Source organism: Vanellus vanellus, assembly GCF_965231255.1.
Source record: "Vanellus vanellus genome assembly, chromosome: 5".
NCBI classification, from domain to species: domain Eukaryota; kingdom Metazoa; phylum Chordata; class Aves; order Charadriiformes; family Charadriidae; genus Vanellus; species Vanellus vanellus.
The window spans coordinates 53,370,656-53,387,091 of record NC_138910.1 but is presented as its reverse complement, the minus strand read 5'-3'; the positions used below and the strand labels follow the sequence as shown (position 1 = coordinate 53,387,091).

The window sequence follows — 16,436 nt, the reverse complement described above, 5'->3', positions numbered from 1 at the left end:
GCTGGCGGCGCTCCCGGCTCGGCCCCGTGCGACGCCTCCTTGTCAGTAGCGGGGGGCGGGGGAGGTCCGGCCGCCTCGGCCCCCGGCATCGCTCCTGGCACACGACCCCGGCAGCAAAGCCGCTGGCGGCGGCCGCAGGCTGCCGGACCCCGGCCAGCGGCCTCGGGGAGGCCGGAGGGGGGGAGTGCCGGCTGCCGTTGGGCGAAAGCCGCCGCCGCCGCCACAGGCATCTGGAAGGTTCCGGCTCGTCCGTCCGTCCCCCCCGCCTCCGCCGCCCCGACCCTCTCCCCGCCGCCCTCCCGCCCTATAAATGCGGGTGGCGGCGCCCGGCGTGCGGTGGAGCGGAGGTGCCGAGGGCACGGAGCCATGCTAGGGACCTGGCTGCTGCTCTGGGGGGGCCTGGCCCTGGGCAGCCGGGGCGAGACGGCCTTTCTCCGGCGTGCCGATGACAGCACCGGGCGTTGCACCTACTCCTTCACGGTAGCCAGCCCCGTCGAGGCCGGTTGCCCTGATGCCGGCGGCGTGCCGGAGCTGCGGGCCGAGCTGGCCGCGCTCGCCGCCCGCCTGAGCCGGCTGGAGAGCCGGGAGCGGGGCACGGGGGGCTCGGGGCCGCGGGGAGGAGAGGCAGGGGGGGCGCGGGACCCCCAGCACGCAGCCCCGGCCGCTCGCCTGGAAGCTGCCTACGGCGACCTGCTGCGGGCCAAGTCCCGGCTGGAGGAGGAGAAGGGGCGGCTGGAGCGGGAGAAAGAGGAGCTGGGGAGGCGGCTGGAGAGCAGCGCCCAGGAGATCGCCCGGCTGCGGGCCACCCGCTGCCACCCCGGCGGAGAGGGGCCTGGCCGTGACGCCCTGCGTGCCCCCGGCAAAGGTAAGTGCCAGGGCCGGGACCCCCCTGTGCACCCCTGCCACCAGCTCTCTGCCACAGCGTCTCCCCCGAGCACTGGTCAAGTCCCTTTGGTGTCCCCGCCACGTGGTGCACCCACAGCTGCCCCCCCGGCTCTTGAGCACCCAGCGGGGCACTTGCCCGCTGCGGGGCTCAGCCCTACCAGGGGGTCACAGCCCATTGCACCAAACCCGCTCCCCATCCCTAAATCAGGGCTGGCAACCAGAGCCCTCCTCATCCCATCATCTGCCCTGCAGCAGAAGGGGGACACAGGGGACCAGGCTAATCTGCAGGGATTAGGTGTTTCCCCCAAGGAGCATTAAACCCCGCACCTGGGGGGGCAACAGTGTCAGTGGCTGTGGAGTGAGGTCCTCATCAGTATGTCACGGATGTGCCCCGCTGCAGCGGGATGAGGCACCGGGCTCCTGACTGAGGTGTTGGTGTTTCGGGGGGCAGTGGTCCGGCATGGAGCCCGCCAAGGGCGGCGGGGGCAGATGTGGCAGTGAGGGGGGCTGGCTCGGCCCGTGCTCACGCTGTGCCTGGCCCCGCCACAGCCCCCCGCTGGGACCCGCAGCCCCTCGCCTACCAGGAGCTGCAGTCGGAGAAGACGGAGGTTCCTGCATCCCGGCTGCTGGAGGAGACTGCACTCGCTCGCCCAGGGAGCGAGGACTCGGGTACTGTCACTGGCATGGCCAGCCAGCCCCATGCCCTGCTGCTCACAAATACTGCTTGGCCCTCCCCGAGGGGCTCGCCGGGCGCTGCCGCCGCCGAGCAGTAACCCCTTTCTCTCTTCCCTCCTGTCCCCAAGCAGGCTGCGGTGAGCTGGTGTGGGTGGGGGAGCCCGTTGTCTTCGGCCGGGCAGAGTCCATTGCCGGCAAGTATGGTGTGTGGATGAAGGACCCCGAGCCCGTGCCCCCCTTCACACGGGAGACCACCTGGCGTGTGGACACGGTGGGCACGGAGGTCCGTCAGCTTTTCCAGTATGAGGCAGCCGAGCAGCTGGCCCGGGGCTACCCCGCCAAGGTGCACATCCTTCCGCGGCCCCTGGAGAGCACAGGGGCTGTCATCTACCGCGGTGGGCTCTTCTTCCAGCCCCGCCGCTCCCGTGCCGTGGCCCGCTACGACCTGCGGGGAGAGGCCATCACGGCCGAGAGGGAGATCCCCGGCGCCGGCTACCATGGGCAGTACCCCTACTCCTGGGGGGGCTACACCGACATTGACCTGGCGGTGGATGAGACAGGGCTCTGGGTGATCTACAGCACCGAGAAGGCCAGGGGGGCGATTGTCCTCTCCAAGCTGGACCCTGAGACGCTGGAGATCCGGCGGACCTGGGAGACCAACATCCGCAAGCGGGGGGTGGCCAACTCCTTTGTCATCTGCGGCACCCTCTACACTGTCAGCAGTTACTCGGCACCCAACGCCACCATCAACTTCGCCTATGACACGGCCACAAGCACCAGCCGGGCCCTCAGCATCCCCTTCGAGAACCGCTTCCGCTACCTCAGCATGGTGGACTACAACCCCGCTGAGCGGCAACTCTTTGCCTGGGACAGCTTCAACATGGTCACCTACCCTGTCCGCCTCTCCCAGGCGTGAGCTGGGGCCACGCCAGCTCAGCCCCCATGACCCCCATGCGTGTATCGGCACCCCGCTTCGATCCCCAGCTCCCCCCAGCATGGCCGGGACCGCTGGCTCAGACAGCACCAGGCAATGATGGGGGCCACGTGCTGCCCAGCCACGCCATGGTGGGGCCCCCGGTGTCCTCACTGGTACCTCCTCCAGCATCATCCCATTGTGTTTGAGTGCCATGGAGGGGAATTAAGTGCTTTTCTAGAGCCTGGTGAAGCTGGTGAAATGCCTCTCCCCAGCTTCGGCGGGTTTTGGGTGGGCCATAGGGATACCCAGCCCTGAACTGCTCCAGTGTCCTCCAGGAGCACCTGGACCACACCCCAACCTGGCCACCCCGAATTTGGAGCAGAGCGAGCTCAGGTGCAGCACAGGCCAGGCAGGGCAGGTGGTGGAGATAGGGAGAGGCTGCCCTGGAGGCTCCCACCTAAAAATAAATGCTTTCCCTGGTTGCAAGCAGCGATCCCCTCTGCGAAGCCGGAGTTTGTGTTTCCAGGCTCCGGCTGAGCACGAGCACCGCTGCTGCCCCCCGGACACCCCCCTGGCAGCAGCAGTTTTGGGGATGCCTCCCCAGTGCGGGCCGGCCTGGCGGAGGAGAGCAGTGGTCACCCACCACCAGCAATCCCACAGAGCGGAGCACCCACAAGCCCTGCTGCATCCCACGCTGCTGGTGCCTGGGGGCATCCTGGAGCTCAGCCGCCTCCAAAAATCATCCGGCAGGATCAAAAGCAGCGGGGAACATGGACACTAATTGAACAAGCCTTGTTTTACTGGGGGGGTGGGGTGGGGTGGGGGGGAAAGCAGCCAAGACAGCAATCGCGAGGAGTACTGGCAGAGCATCCCACAGCCAAATGGCCCTGCGGTGCCCCCAGCCCCTCTTGGCCACGCGCTTTGGCTTTGCAGCCATGCCCAGCCACCAACTCCATGCGGCAGCTGTGGCCCCACATGGCCTGCAGCGCTCCCCACGTCGGTTCAAAAAATGCCGTTTTAACTATTTATTGTAGAAAGGCTACTGTAGGAAGCTTCCCCTCCTCCTTCCCTGGCGTTCGGGGCAGACGGGGTAGCAGCGGCTGCATCCCACTGGGGGATGCGCAGGGTCCCGGTCCTATAAACATCACCCACTGCCCACAGCTGCCTCGCACCTTGTCTTTCCAAGCCTGGGTTTTCTTGGGGGGTTGGTGGGCTGGAGCCTGAAGGGGGTGCGAAGCGCCGGTTTCCCCCCTGCCTCGATGCAGCAACAGGCTGAAGGTGCTGGTGGAGGAGCTGTAAAGCTTTGGTCAGGAAAACACCACCTGTGGGAGATGGCTGCTGGCAGGGCTGAACCCAGAAGCACCTTTATTTAGCGTGAAGAGGGGTTGCAACATGCCCGCAACATTGAACCAGAATAAAACTCAAAGCTTCAGTGCTAAACCCCGTAGATTTGCTGAATGGGAAAGATTAATGAGGTCCAGGTGGCAGAAGGGATGGGGGGGGGGACAGAGGCAGTGCCCCTTTGCTGCTGCAGTACCAGGGTGTTTGGCTGCTCACCAAGGGGATGGCCCTGCTCGGAGCTGGAAGGCCACGGGGATGGGCCCTGTTTCAGAACTGATGCTGTTCTAGATGCAGGAGACAAGAGGGTGCCGGGGGAAGGCGGGGGGTGTGTGCCATCCACAGGCAGCACATGATCCTCCATGTTGAGGGTTGCCCTGGTGGGGGGAACCAGGGAAGGGCCCCGCTGCCCCACCAGGAGGGGCTAGGGAGGGTGTGGGTTGGGACGCATCCCTTGGGGGACCAACCTGGGGCTGTAGGGTGGGACCCCAGCACAGCAAGGCAAGAGGCTGAAAGACACTTTCTTGCTCCCCAGCAAGCCTGGCGCAGGGCTGGGAGGCTCATCATGAGCCAGCACCAGTGAAGGTGTCCCCCCAGCCAGTGATGCACCCACGCAGCCGCCATGGTGCAGCCATGCAGTACCCCACCACCTGCGGCAAACCTCCGCCAGCCCCCTTTGCAGTGGGTCTGCATTGAGCTGGGCACCCTGGTCCTACTGCAGGGAGAGGGCACCCGCTGCGACTGACCACAGCTGCTGCCAATAAATCTGTGGTGTAGTTCAGGCTCTCCAGGCTTCGGAAAACATGGCTGCATAAGCCCTGCCCTGGCGAGCAGCCTCGTCCCCACAGTGTCCCTCTGTCCTGCTGTGTAAAGCCACCTGGGACAGGCAGTTGTCTGGGCACTGGTGCAGATTGCCAAGGCAAAATCCAGGGCAGTAAAGCTGGGGATGAAGGCAACTATGGGGGACACCCAGGAGCTGGCAGGGGGCTGTCACGCACCCACTGGGGCTGGGAAGAGGGAGGCAGACAGCAGGCAACCCCTGCCTGCGGCCCCCCACCCAATGCACAGAAACCCTGACGCCGAGGATGGGAAAATGCATTTTTGTCCCAAACCAGGAGGGGAGAGGAGGCCGGAGCTCTCCTTCGCCCCGCAAATCCCCAGAGACACGGGTTGAGCCCCGAGCATGAAAGGGAGGGCTTGGTCAGATGTCACCCCAGGGGAGCAATGGCACCAACAGCTTCTCAGTGAGGAGACACACCAAGGGCAGACAGCCTCAGCCGTTCCCACCACCCTGCTCTCTGCCAGCACCGGGGTCTTTTCAGGCTGGGAAGTCCATCACTTAATTGACTAAATAAATAAATAAAGGATATAAAAAATTAAATGAAGACGAGCCAATGTACACAGGATTTCCAGAAAGCCGGGCTGGAGCTGAACATCAGTGAATACACAGTCTTTCTTAACAGGCTTTGCAAAAACAAGCCCCGAGAGTCCCTCCCCTCCCACATCCCAGCAAGAAGCCAGCCTGAGCCGAGGGGGGTGGCTGGATCTGGCCCCAGTCACATTAACCCCCTTCTGCTCTTGCCCTTGAGAAAAGTCACAGTCTTTCCGCGGACTGAACATTATTAAGAAAAAAAAAAAAAAAAAAAAAAAGTGATTCCCCCAAACAAAATAGTTCCCCAATTTATGGGAGGTTCAGCACAATTATTTGTGATGACCAGAATCCTAGAAAAGAGATTATGCACCAAATCCCACTCAAATTAAAAAAGCAAGATCTATTCCGGCTTGAACGGCCAGAAGCAAGTTATCTGCTTAAATGTCATAAAAATATTCAGTGAAGCAGGGTCAGTGACTTGAAAGCTCAACCTGGCCTCAACAGCAGCCAGGGTGGCAGGGGGCTGTTTTGGGGAGGCAGACGTCAAAATCGGGTTATTCCGATGCACTCAATACTCAAGCGTTTGCTTTTAATTACGTTTCTGCAGAAATATTATCCTCCTGCTCAGTGCAAGAAATAGTCAAAAGCTTGGTATATTCCCACAGCCGACTGTGGGAAATTCGTCTGACTTTTCCAGTGGCTTTGTTGGAGAATTTAAGATTAACCCTCTCAGCAGCATTTCCTCAAAACCAGAATTTTCCAGTGAAGGACTATTCCCAGTTTTAGGATGTCCTTCCAAGATGAACCAGAAGATAGCCTCAAACCAGGGAAGCATCAGCATAACTCAATTCCTATCGAAACCATCTCTTTTGTAGCACATTTATAGTTCAAACCACTGTCTGCCTTCACTGCTTCCCTACCTTCTTCCTCCTCTTCCCGAGTGTTTGCTGTAGCCATGTGTGTGTACGGTTCCTGTAAAAAAGGCAATTTACCTGTGGTGTTACCTACTCGGAGGTTACTTCTGCCCATCGCTCCCCTTTGTAGATCACAGCACCTCCATTTACTCCATAATGCTGCAGTTTCACTAGAAACCCCCCTAAAAGAACCAGCTCCTCTGGTGCCCCCAAACTACTACTTCCCACCCAGCCAAGCGTAGGCAGGTCTGCCTACTCTGACCACCTTGGGGCTGGCAGCAACACCCCTGACCAAAGGCAGATCTGCAGGACTCCCACTGGCGCTCGCAGAGTCACCCCGACACCCCCGGCTGCCTTTCCTTTACTTGCATCCTTTGGAGGTGCAATGCAAGCCAGCACCTTCTCCCAAGGAAGGAATTACTTCTCAGAGACCAAACATGAGGTTTCTGGTGTTTGTTGTGATCCCAGAGTTCCCTCTGGTGGCCAGAGGACAGCATCCTGCCTCTTCTTAACCCCACAGCCCCAGGGCAGGGAGCCCAAGGACACAGGGATCACAGAACAGTAGGGTCTGGAAGGGATCTTTGGAGATCATCTAGTCCAACTCCCCTGCCAAAGCAGGTTCACCTAGAGCAGGTTGGACAGGAATGCATCCAGGTGGGTTTTGAGCACCTCCAGAGAAGGAGAATCCACAACCTCTCTGGGCAGCCTGTTCCAGTGCTTCACCTTCACCCCTGCAACTGAAGGACTGGAGGATGCTTAACCCCTCATTCCGCCCCATGCTTAAGGGCACACATCACTAACACTGTGATTTGAAGGTGTGGTGGCACACCTGTGTTGCTTGCAACAAGTTGGGAAGGGAGCAGCTGAGGAACAGCCTAAGAAGGAAGCTTCTCCTCCCCAACTTCCTTGGGAAGGCTCAAGTCAAGGCTCACTCCTGCAGGAAACCTCTTGCTTTCACAGCCCCTTGCTGCGAGGGCTCCTGTGCAGCTGCCGGCACCTGTAGTCACCCACTGGCTCAAATGAGAGTAACAGGCTGGGCTCATCCTGGTCTCCTCCGACGAGCGGCTCTTCTCTAGGCATCAAAATGTCTCCAGCACCGGGCAGCTCACCGGGCAGCCGGAGATGTAACATCTTGCAAATGCAACCGGGCAGGCTCCCTTCAGGGCTAGATGGAAGCCATGTCCTGCGAGACCTTCTCTGGAGAATGAGATAAAAAATGCCGGGGAAAACAAAAATAAGCTGTTTCAAACCTTTTTCTTTTTTTTTTTTTTTCTTTAGAAGTTTGTTTTCCCAAGCTGTAATACACACTCTTCACTTGGCACACGATGTTCAGGTGCTCTCCTTGCATCCTGCAGCACTGCACTAATCATGAGATTACCCGGATGCTTTATTTAGAGAATACTTTATTAGTTTCTGTAATCAAACCCATGTAAATAAGACCGTACATATTTAATACAGTGCGTTACCCCTGTACAAATGGAAAAAAAAATTAAGTTTAACATTTCTAGACCAATATGGCTGTTAATTTCTGTACAATGCCAACTCACACTACAAGTGGGATACTTTTTTCCAAAGTTGACATCACAGCTAAAGTTTCCAAAAAATTCAAATTATATATATATTTATATAAAAAGATAACCAATAGCGATTCACTAGGCATCAATAGCAGCAACAGCCTTTCCAGCTTCTGCAGTCATTTGAACAAAATTATACACATTAGACTTTCAACTCACTCTTCCTTCCAAAAAAAGTAAAAAAAAAAAAAAAAAATCCCAGAAAAAACCAGCAAATTCTGCTACTGATGTGGTACCTGGTGCTTTTTATTAGCTTTTTCAATCATTGTCTGGAAAAAAAACCTCTAGAATAACATTATTAAAAACAGCTCCAGTATAGCACAGTCACTACTACATATCATAAGCAGGTACAGGATATCTTACATTCACAGAAGTATCATACAGTACTGTCCTACAGCTATAATACTAGAGGATACAATTAAAAAGGCATTTATTTGACTTGATTCTACTTTCCAGCACACTGTGGGCAAGGAGGTGGTGCGATGCAGCTCTGATATAAAGAATGCACCTTTTAGATAAACCTCTCTTTAATCCGACAAGGTTTCTTTTATTCTTGTGGCACAATTCTAAGTGCTCGTTGCTGTATACAGACATAAGCTGGAAACCGTTTAAAAGATCACTCGCATCATATAAAGATAGCTGGACAGAGGTGAACAGAACAAAATTTGACTATTGATGCAATGAACTTTTCAACTCCTGAGGTGAACGACTGAGAGGGGAGCGGGTGCAGAGAACACAGGTGGCCAAGTAGCATTTTCATACGGTGATCTAAATACAGTATATTGTCACCCAAGAAGCAGCAGCCAGCAAAGCACTGCCTTCAGAGGGAAATTCAACATTATCAGCATTAGTCTGTGTTATGTTAGGTTTGACGTCACGTGGCAAAGGCAATTTTGCCAGCTATATGAATCCCTCTGTTTATTACAAGAGAGAAGCTTCTTAAATCACTAAGAACTTAACACACATTACTTGGCCCAGCACCATCTTCAGATCTGCCTGTTCTCATACTCATGGGTTTATAAAAAGATAAATAGCAGCTGAAGATCAGAGCCTGAAGAAAATAAGAGTATTCATCTTGTCAGCTAGGAACATCCCTCCCCAACCACCTTCTTCCCCACCGTTGCTATTTCTCTTTTATTTTTTCCACTTTGAGAAGCATACAGGTGTGTAAGCCACAACACGCGCACACGTGTAGAACGTGCACACACCGAAAGCAGCCTTCATGCTGTTGAGAAGATACAAGCCCAAAGAGCCTAAAAGCTCAGTTGGATACGCAGCAGTTTGCATCCATAACTGCTGATAGCTTCCACATCCCTTTACGCTGAGCCCTGCAAGGAGAGAAGACTGTTGTCTTGCCCTTTGGGCTACAAATTCATGCTGCTGTAAACCTCACCCGCCCTCCCCTCTTCCCCCACCTCCATGGAAACACAGCCTCTTAAGATTTTGTTTCTTCGGTTTTGATTGCCTGAGGTTTGATTGGTCCAGTTCTAACAGGTTTCGTAGCTGCAGCAGGCGCAGGGGTAGGCTTTTCCTCGGTTTTGTCCTGGCAGACTCCTGAAGAGTCAGCAATTGCCTCGGCGGGTTTGCTCCCATTCTCATCAACTTTCTGCGCTTTGCCTCCTATGGGTTTGCTCTGCTGCTGCTGCTCAGAAAAAAATCTCTGAGTGGACTGAAGTACCTCTGCTCTCTGCTTTGCCTTAAGAAAGGGAGAAAACACATTTACTGAAGAGAGGGCACTGGAATAAGAGGGACTTCACAAAAGTATTCCCTAAACGAAAGAAGGAGGACTGACCACAGTAGCCAGACTTTCCTAGAAAGGCAGTCTCCCTCCAGTTGCTTCCCAGGTGTCAGCGCATCTGGGTGCTTGGCTCCTCATCAGCAGTTTAACATCATGCCCAGGCTTTCCTTACTCTTCCTAATCCTCACCCCAAGAAAGAGGATCAAGGACAGCAGTTTCAAGCATTATCTAACATCTTTTTATGCCACGATTATTGCAGAGCTCAAAAAGTATAAATGCCACCTCCAGAAGGCTCAAACTGAAGCTTCACTCCTCAGTAAGAGTCAGACATGACCAGAAGGCGTGCGTGTCTGCACACTGCCCGTGCCTTGACTCTACCCCAGCTACGCAAGCACTGTCAGCACCGAGGGCCATGCCAGCTGTCATTTCTCCTGTGCTGTGATATGGACTTCTTGAACACAGAGGCTGTAACACAGGAGTAGAATCTAGTCTGAGCACCCAATTTTTTTTTCCCCCCTCTCTTGTTCTGGACAGACTTCAGAGTCTGCAATGGCAATGCAAGTGAACGTGGTTCAAGGTTGTGTTCTATGTAAGCTGAAGCCTTATCGGCTTCCCACTCAAAGCAGCGGCTCATTCCAGGAAGCACAAACTACTGCCTGTCTTCCTTCAAATTCCTCCTCTGAATCCGACTGGTAACCTTGACTTGCACCTGTGAAATTCAGCCTTTGTGCTTGCATGTCTCAGTCTTACATTGAACTTTAAATTTGTCAGTGAAGCATGGTGCAGACCACATGCTTCAGACTAAGCACTTGGCTTTCCTGTTCAGATTCAGTCAAAGCAGGAGTCGCATTAAGAGTTCAATCTTTTGGAAGCAGCATGATAAAGCCCAATGCAGTCAGACATCTTTTCTTTTAAAATTAAAAAGGTTTATCTTGTACAAGAAATTCCAACTACAATACAGACAGTAAGTCTCCATGTGCCTCTCCAATTATTTTATGGTTTGTTTTTTTTTTTTTTTTTTTTTTTTTTTTTTTTTACTGAAACTGGGGCCTGATGTAGGTGGGAATGCTGTTTTGTCCCCTTCCATGTTGTGTCAAAAGCCTGGAAAAAGAGGTCTTGGCTTTAAAGCTGTGTAGTTGCTCCAAGTAACTCAACCAGCAACAGAATAGAAAACAAACCTATGAACTCTGGGTGTGCAGGACTGCAACAACAGTCTGATTTTACTGGAGCCAGATGGACACCTGAAATCTTGCACAGATTTCAGCCATCCCCTGAGGTTAAACCTAGAAGGCTGAATAACTTGATCACAAGTAACCAAGCGTGACAGAATAACTCAAATTCTTCTGAACAGTGTTTGCAAGGAGATTCAGAAACCCAGGGGCTGCATATTTGTACTTGCTACAACTGGCTAGATTCAATTCATAATATAGACTCAAGACAATATACTAAGCATCAGCTGGTAAGTCTACAGCTAGCATAAACTGGTGGTAGAAAACTAAACAGACCAAATATCTAGAACTTAAGGGGTAATCAATTATGCTACAGCCAGACATCACTGGGAAAAGCACACTCTTTTGCTTTTACACCTCAATGCACGGGTTATGGCAAATGACAGTAGATGAAGGAGCTTCTTCGTACCATCTATCTGGACAAGCAGTTTATTCTGCAGAAAACAGGCTAAGTGTACAATGATGTCCCTACACAGATGCCCCGTAATGCAGTCCCTGCCTTGGTAAAAAGAGTTTGCCTTATCCTGAAGGGTCCCAAAGTGCTTTAACAAGTTAGATGACGCTCGTAACTTGCTACTGAAATGCAGCCATCTCTTTTGCAGAGTGTACCATGTTACTGCATTCTACCACAAAATTATCACAGGCATTTCAAACCACTGGGAAATCAATCTCCAGATTCACCAAGGAGCGAGGCTGGCTGGAACACGAGAGTTCATGCTGGTGCTCAGAGCTGGGAAGGCAGATGTGAAATGACAGCTAACAGCCAGGTTTGTAGGCTGCTTCACTCAACTTCAACTTGGCTCTCGAAACCTAGTTGTGAGATTGCCTTCGACAGCAGTGACAGCTCCACAATCACCGACTGCAACAAGACCACTTGAGGAAGGAAGCTCCCTACCAATTTTTTAGTCTCAAGTTCTTATTAAAAAAACCACAGGGCTTAGAGAAGGTCTGTGTTCAGCTGTTAAAGGCCCGGCTACTGGCTTTGGGTCCAGAGGCATTTTAGTTAAGACATGATTTGCAGACACATCCCTGCCCTACAAGCTGTCAAGACTGAACTGGTGTTAACAGCACTGCTGTTCAAATACTAACCTTCACATCTTGTTCAGCCTTCATCGCAGCCTGGGCCTGATTGCCTCTGGCTCCAGATACTGATCCACAAAGACCTCTGGCCACACGTGGTAAATGAGGGTGGCTTATTAGGCCTGTGGTCGTCTGAGACGGCATCTGACTATGCAGTACTATTGGCAGCCTCTGAACAGGCGCTGGGAAGGTGTTAGTATATGGGGCTCTTACCAATGGAGGGAGCAGGTTAGGCTGAGAGAGGATCTAAGTGGTGGAAAAACAACAAAAAGAGACATTTTGCAATTAGAAAATGGCCAACTAGATTGCACGTTGGCATTATCTTAAAGGGGAAAAAATTGCTGCTCTGCTGTCAAACTGATGTCAAGAAATTAGGCTTTTATGTGAAGAGGCCATGTGTGAACTGCAGAAAAAAAACAGCCCTATAGCACTGCTGCGCCTGAAAGTAGTACCAACAACTTAAACCAGCATGTAATAAGGGAGAAGACCCATGCAAGGCAGTGGAGGAGTCACAACTGAAAGGCAGCCTTGAAAAGGGTAGGTAGTCTCTGCTAGTGGCAATCCAAAAATCAAACCAAGTCCTGCAGCGAAACACTCCAAATGCTAAGAGAAAGAAAGAAAAAAGAAATCCTACATTTTTAGAGAGGCTACACTTCACTGGCAGCCTGGCTACAGTCACCTGTAACAGGGATGCACCACCCTCGTAAGCTGTGCTCCCTGGAACACCAGAAGCAAACCAAACCCTTTGACACCAGCCCTGCTTTGTATGGGCTGTATGACCTCCAGAGATCATTTCCAACCTGAACTGCTCCATCAGTACCTCAGAGCTGCACCTCAGATAGACAACTACAAATCTGCTTTGTCTTTAAACATTTAAAATACACACTGGGACCCTTCTGAGACATGAAACTTCTTCCCTTCCCCAACCAAACGCTCTGCTTTTGCGTGATGAGGTGCATTACAGCTGCATGGGAAAGCCAGCAGAACAACCGCCTGTTCTATATCATTCACAATTTGTATTAAATTCCTCATCACGCACAGAACTCTTAAAATTAAACACACCACAAGATCTGCACTACTAGTTAGCAAGATCAGAGAGGGTTTTTTTGGTCTTGATCTTGAAATCCATGTTCTCATTTTAAGGATTCTAATTTGTATTGCCCCACGATAAACCCTGAGGAATCACAGCTGCGTTAAAGTCAGTAGGTCATACAGAGAAACAGATTTGTTTGTAGGAAGCCACCAGTCACCTACCTGCGGTGCAAATTGTGCAGGAAACGGCTGTGCCATTCTCACAGCAGCAGCTGCTGACTGAAACTGCTTCTGGTAGACAATGCTGTTCATTTTATTGGACTGATTGTTAGGACTTGTAGAACTGGCCCTAAAGAAAAGGACATCAGTTAGAATCACACTGCTCTCAACCAGAGGATGTTTCTGCCTTTAGTTACAACTTAACTAGAAATTCAGCATTGGAGGGGGAAAAAATAATCTCAGTGAAGCTAGTATCAGATATTCTTTTGGCTGTACTGTCAGTTTCAAATGCAAACGAACTCATAACTTAAGGGTACAAAGAGAAAATCAGAAATATTTAGGATATGGAAAGACTCCAGGGTAAAGTCTGTATGAAAGTGACTTGTAACACAAATACGAATGTTAAAAGCATGTTCCCCTTCCCACCCCTGCTATCTTATGTTCAGTCCTACCCCTTTACACACTGTTTGCTCTATCATGTCAAGTTCAGAGCTTGTCACAACAGGCATTAAGCACGCACGGGAGAAGCTGAGATGTGCAGCTGCTTCCACTCTGACATGTTGTCAAATCTTTCAAGATGTGCTTGAGCAGATTTCAAGAATTCAGAGAGAACAATCTCCCCATTTTATTTGGCTAAGAACATGTCTCTCCATGAAAACTTTCAAGAGGTGTTGAATCACCATGAATTAAATGGAGCCTGAAAGATTATCTGGGGGTATGGCACCAAATAGCCCTTGGAGAAAGAGAAAAGAGTGAACAGTCATCTGTAGGAAATGGAGCTTGATTTGCAGAGTTCTCATGCAGAGCGTGGGTGATACACTTACTCAATGTAAAATGAGCAGCAGGGCACCACTGGCAAGGAAGCCGGCTAAACATAACACCCCCCAACATTTTGTAAGCTTAAAGAAGTCTCTGTTTAGTTTTCACTTTGAACTCTTGAGATCTATTATGCTTCTGTCGGTCTTCCCGTTACCTCTACACTTAAGAGCAAAAGCTTATGATAAGCCCTGCTTTGGTTGCCAGGAGAAGAGATGTCTCATGTAGAATCTCTAAGATACAAACTCTCACTTCTACTTCACTAGAAAAGCCTGAACCCTGTCAGTCTGCTACAGTGGAAGTCACCAAATATAATTACTATGGATGGGAGCACAGCTTTCAAGAACAAAACTATTTTGAAGCAAAGTTCCATTTCCAAGTTCCTTCAGCCCACTAATAACTTCACCCGCAAGCAGCCCAATAGGTTTACCATGAACTGCATCTGCATATGAGCAAGATTCTGTTAATTCTGCCAATTAACCAAGCAAACCTGCAAACAGCTTACTAATTTCACTTATGAGAAGCTTATAGATCTTGCACCAATTCTTAGTTGTCTAACTTAGTTGTTGTCCCAACTGAGGTGTAAGCCTTTAAGTGTTTTTCCCTTGAGCACTGCAGTTAAGAAACTGTCTTAAGAGTTTTATCCCAAAGTACATCTTCCCTGCTACTTCTGTGCTTTCCTGGTACAATCCCAGATAATTTTTACGTGACTTGTTTAATTTCCTTTAATTAAAAAAAAAAAAAAAATAATGTTTAATTTCATTTCATACTTCTGGCCAACTATAGCAGATCTGATGACCTACTGGAATGCTGCTTTAAAGCTAAGATTAAGCATTGTCTTTCATATTAGTAGCCCCTCACCTCATACCTTTCAGAATTGGCTGCTCATGCATGACTAGGCACATTTTCTATCTCTGATTTCAAGGAATTTTGAGCTTAAGAGATTTACCTGAAGGGACTGGAGGTTGGAGTAGTACTTCTACCAGTAACTGGTGGTGTTCCAGGTTTAACATCAATCCCACCTCCAAAGGCCTTCAGGTCAATTTCTGATATCTGAAAAACAGAGCAATCAATACATTAATTCCAACTCAAAACAAAAGTTAAATTTACTAAGTAACTGTGAGCTTACCTTGCATTTTTCTAAATGAAAATAGGTCACTTAAGTGGAGGTGAAAGCCAGACTGCAAAAGAGTTTCTTATAATTAGGACAACCCCAGCACCATAAGCACCTCTGTGTACAGTTTTCCTCCACTATTTGGCACTTTCAGCAACAGTATTTGATTTCTAACCTTTTCTTCCTGCATAATGAAAGGGGATTCATGACTCATTTCACATGTTTGGCCCTAGAAAAACATTTCTGGGTTGAAATTTCCTTCCCCATCTCAGGTACTACATGAAAACATTTAGATACAATCCTCAAAAACACTGAAGTGAAGGATGCCATAAAACAACCCAGTTCTATAAAAAAAAAAACAACAAAAAAACAACAAAAGCACAATGAAAAAGAGCTGTGATTCACACAAAAAATCTCCAGACTGTAACGGGAACAATGAATCTTGCATGTTATTTTGTAGATATGCGCAACAGAATAAATTAGTCTCCAGAACAGTTATCTTTCTGTACACAGCCATGAGGCATAACAGCAACAATAAATCAGTCAAAAGTGAGTGGCTGTTTGAAGTTGACTTTCTTCAGCAGGAACATAATGGAACCCTTAACACAGGACAGGAAAATCACCTAAGGCCACCATCCCATTGTAGTTTTTCCTCATTTCTTGCTGAAATGAGTAATCTTTTTCCAACGACAACTGTAGCAAGAAACACATTGCTGCTTGGAAAGTGGGCTCATAAACATTATAAAGGTGAAAAGGTTTCGCTAGATAGCATGAAGCTAGAAAACAGCATGGTGCAAAAATCACCATATACTGTGTGGCGAGAGACAGGATGAAAACTTGATCTAGGTGATCTGGAATTCTGGTTGCCATTACTGTCCAAGACATGGAACTAACTTCTGAGAGAGATTTTTCTAATCACAGCTGTAAACCATTGGGACAGCAAGGTCATTTCATACTCAAAAGCATCCTAAAACGTAGGCCACAAGCTGTAAGGATTTCAGGCGCAGCTCCAGAGCTAGATAACTCTCTGCTCTGCGGAAAGACCTTGCTACATCTGACAGAAAGCTCAGCTGTGTTCGTGTCCAGTGTTATCACCCACTGCTCACCTGAAAGTATGCTGCAACTGTGTTGTGCTGCACACTATCCGAAAATCCCAGGTGCCTGTAAATCTGTGATTCCATCTAAGACAAGAGACCTTGTGATTGGAAGCCAGTTCCACACATCCCCTCATTAGCAATTACCACAGCAGCTCCAGACCAAGGAGATTCCCTCCTAGGTATTCAAGTTTCTTGCACTATTTCAGGGTTATCTCCTTACTGGACCTGTCACTCAAGGAGAGTCTTCTTCACCTGCAAGACCAGCCTTTGTTACACATCAAAGGCCCTGCCTTGCATACAATACTACGTTCTCAATACGCATCTTGCTGTGCTATTCAGAAAAGCAGACCCCCAGCAACATTAACAGAGTTTAATTCTGGCTTAAGGTCACAGCTGATAAGATTCCATTGAAGCCCCTAAAACTCCAATTTCTTGCC

General features: G+C 50.5%; 2 protein-coding genes across 2 annotated transcripts in view; one reads left to right on the top strand and one right to left on the bottom strand.

Annotated features, from left to right (window-relative positions):
* The first annotated feature begins 183 nt into the window (after positions 1–183).
* MYOC (myocilin) lies at positions 184–3,265 on the top strand. Its single transcript, XM_082484702.1, has 3 exons — positions 184–865; positions 1,435–1,554; positions 1,692–3,265. The coding sequence occupies exons 1-3, from the start codon at positions 367–369 to the stop codon at positions 2,474–2,476; spliced, it is 1,404 nt and encodes a 467-aa protein (XP_082340828.1). The 5' UTR covers positions 184–366; the 3' UTR covers positions 2,477–3,265.
* Positions 3,266–9,107: 5,842 nt separating this feature from the next.
* Positions 9,108–16,436, bottom strand: part of PRRC2C (proline rich coiled-coil 2C) — a 73,928-nt gene continuing 66,599 nt past the window's right edge. The window contains exons 31-33 of the mRNA XM_082484689.1: positions 14,738–14,841; positions 12,976–13,102; positions 9,108–9,370 (exon numbers count right to left, since the gene is read on the bottom strand). Of these exons, the coding sequence (XP_082340815.1) occupies positions 9,110–9,370; positions 12,976–13,102; positions 14,738–14,841 (492 nt within the window). The 3' untranslated portion in view covers positions 9,108–9,109. The remainder of the gene's footprint in view (positions 9,371–12,975; positions 13,103–14,737; positions 14,842–16,436) is intronic.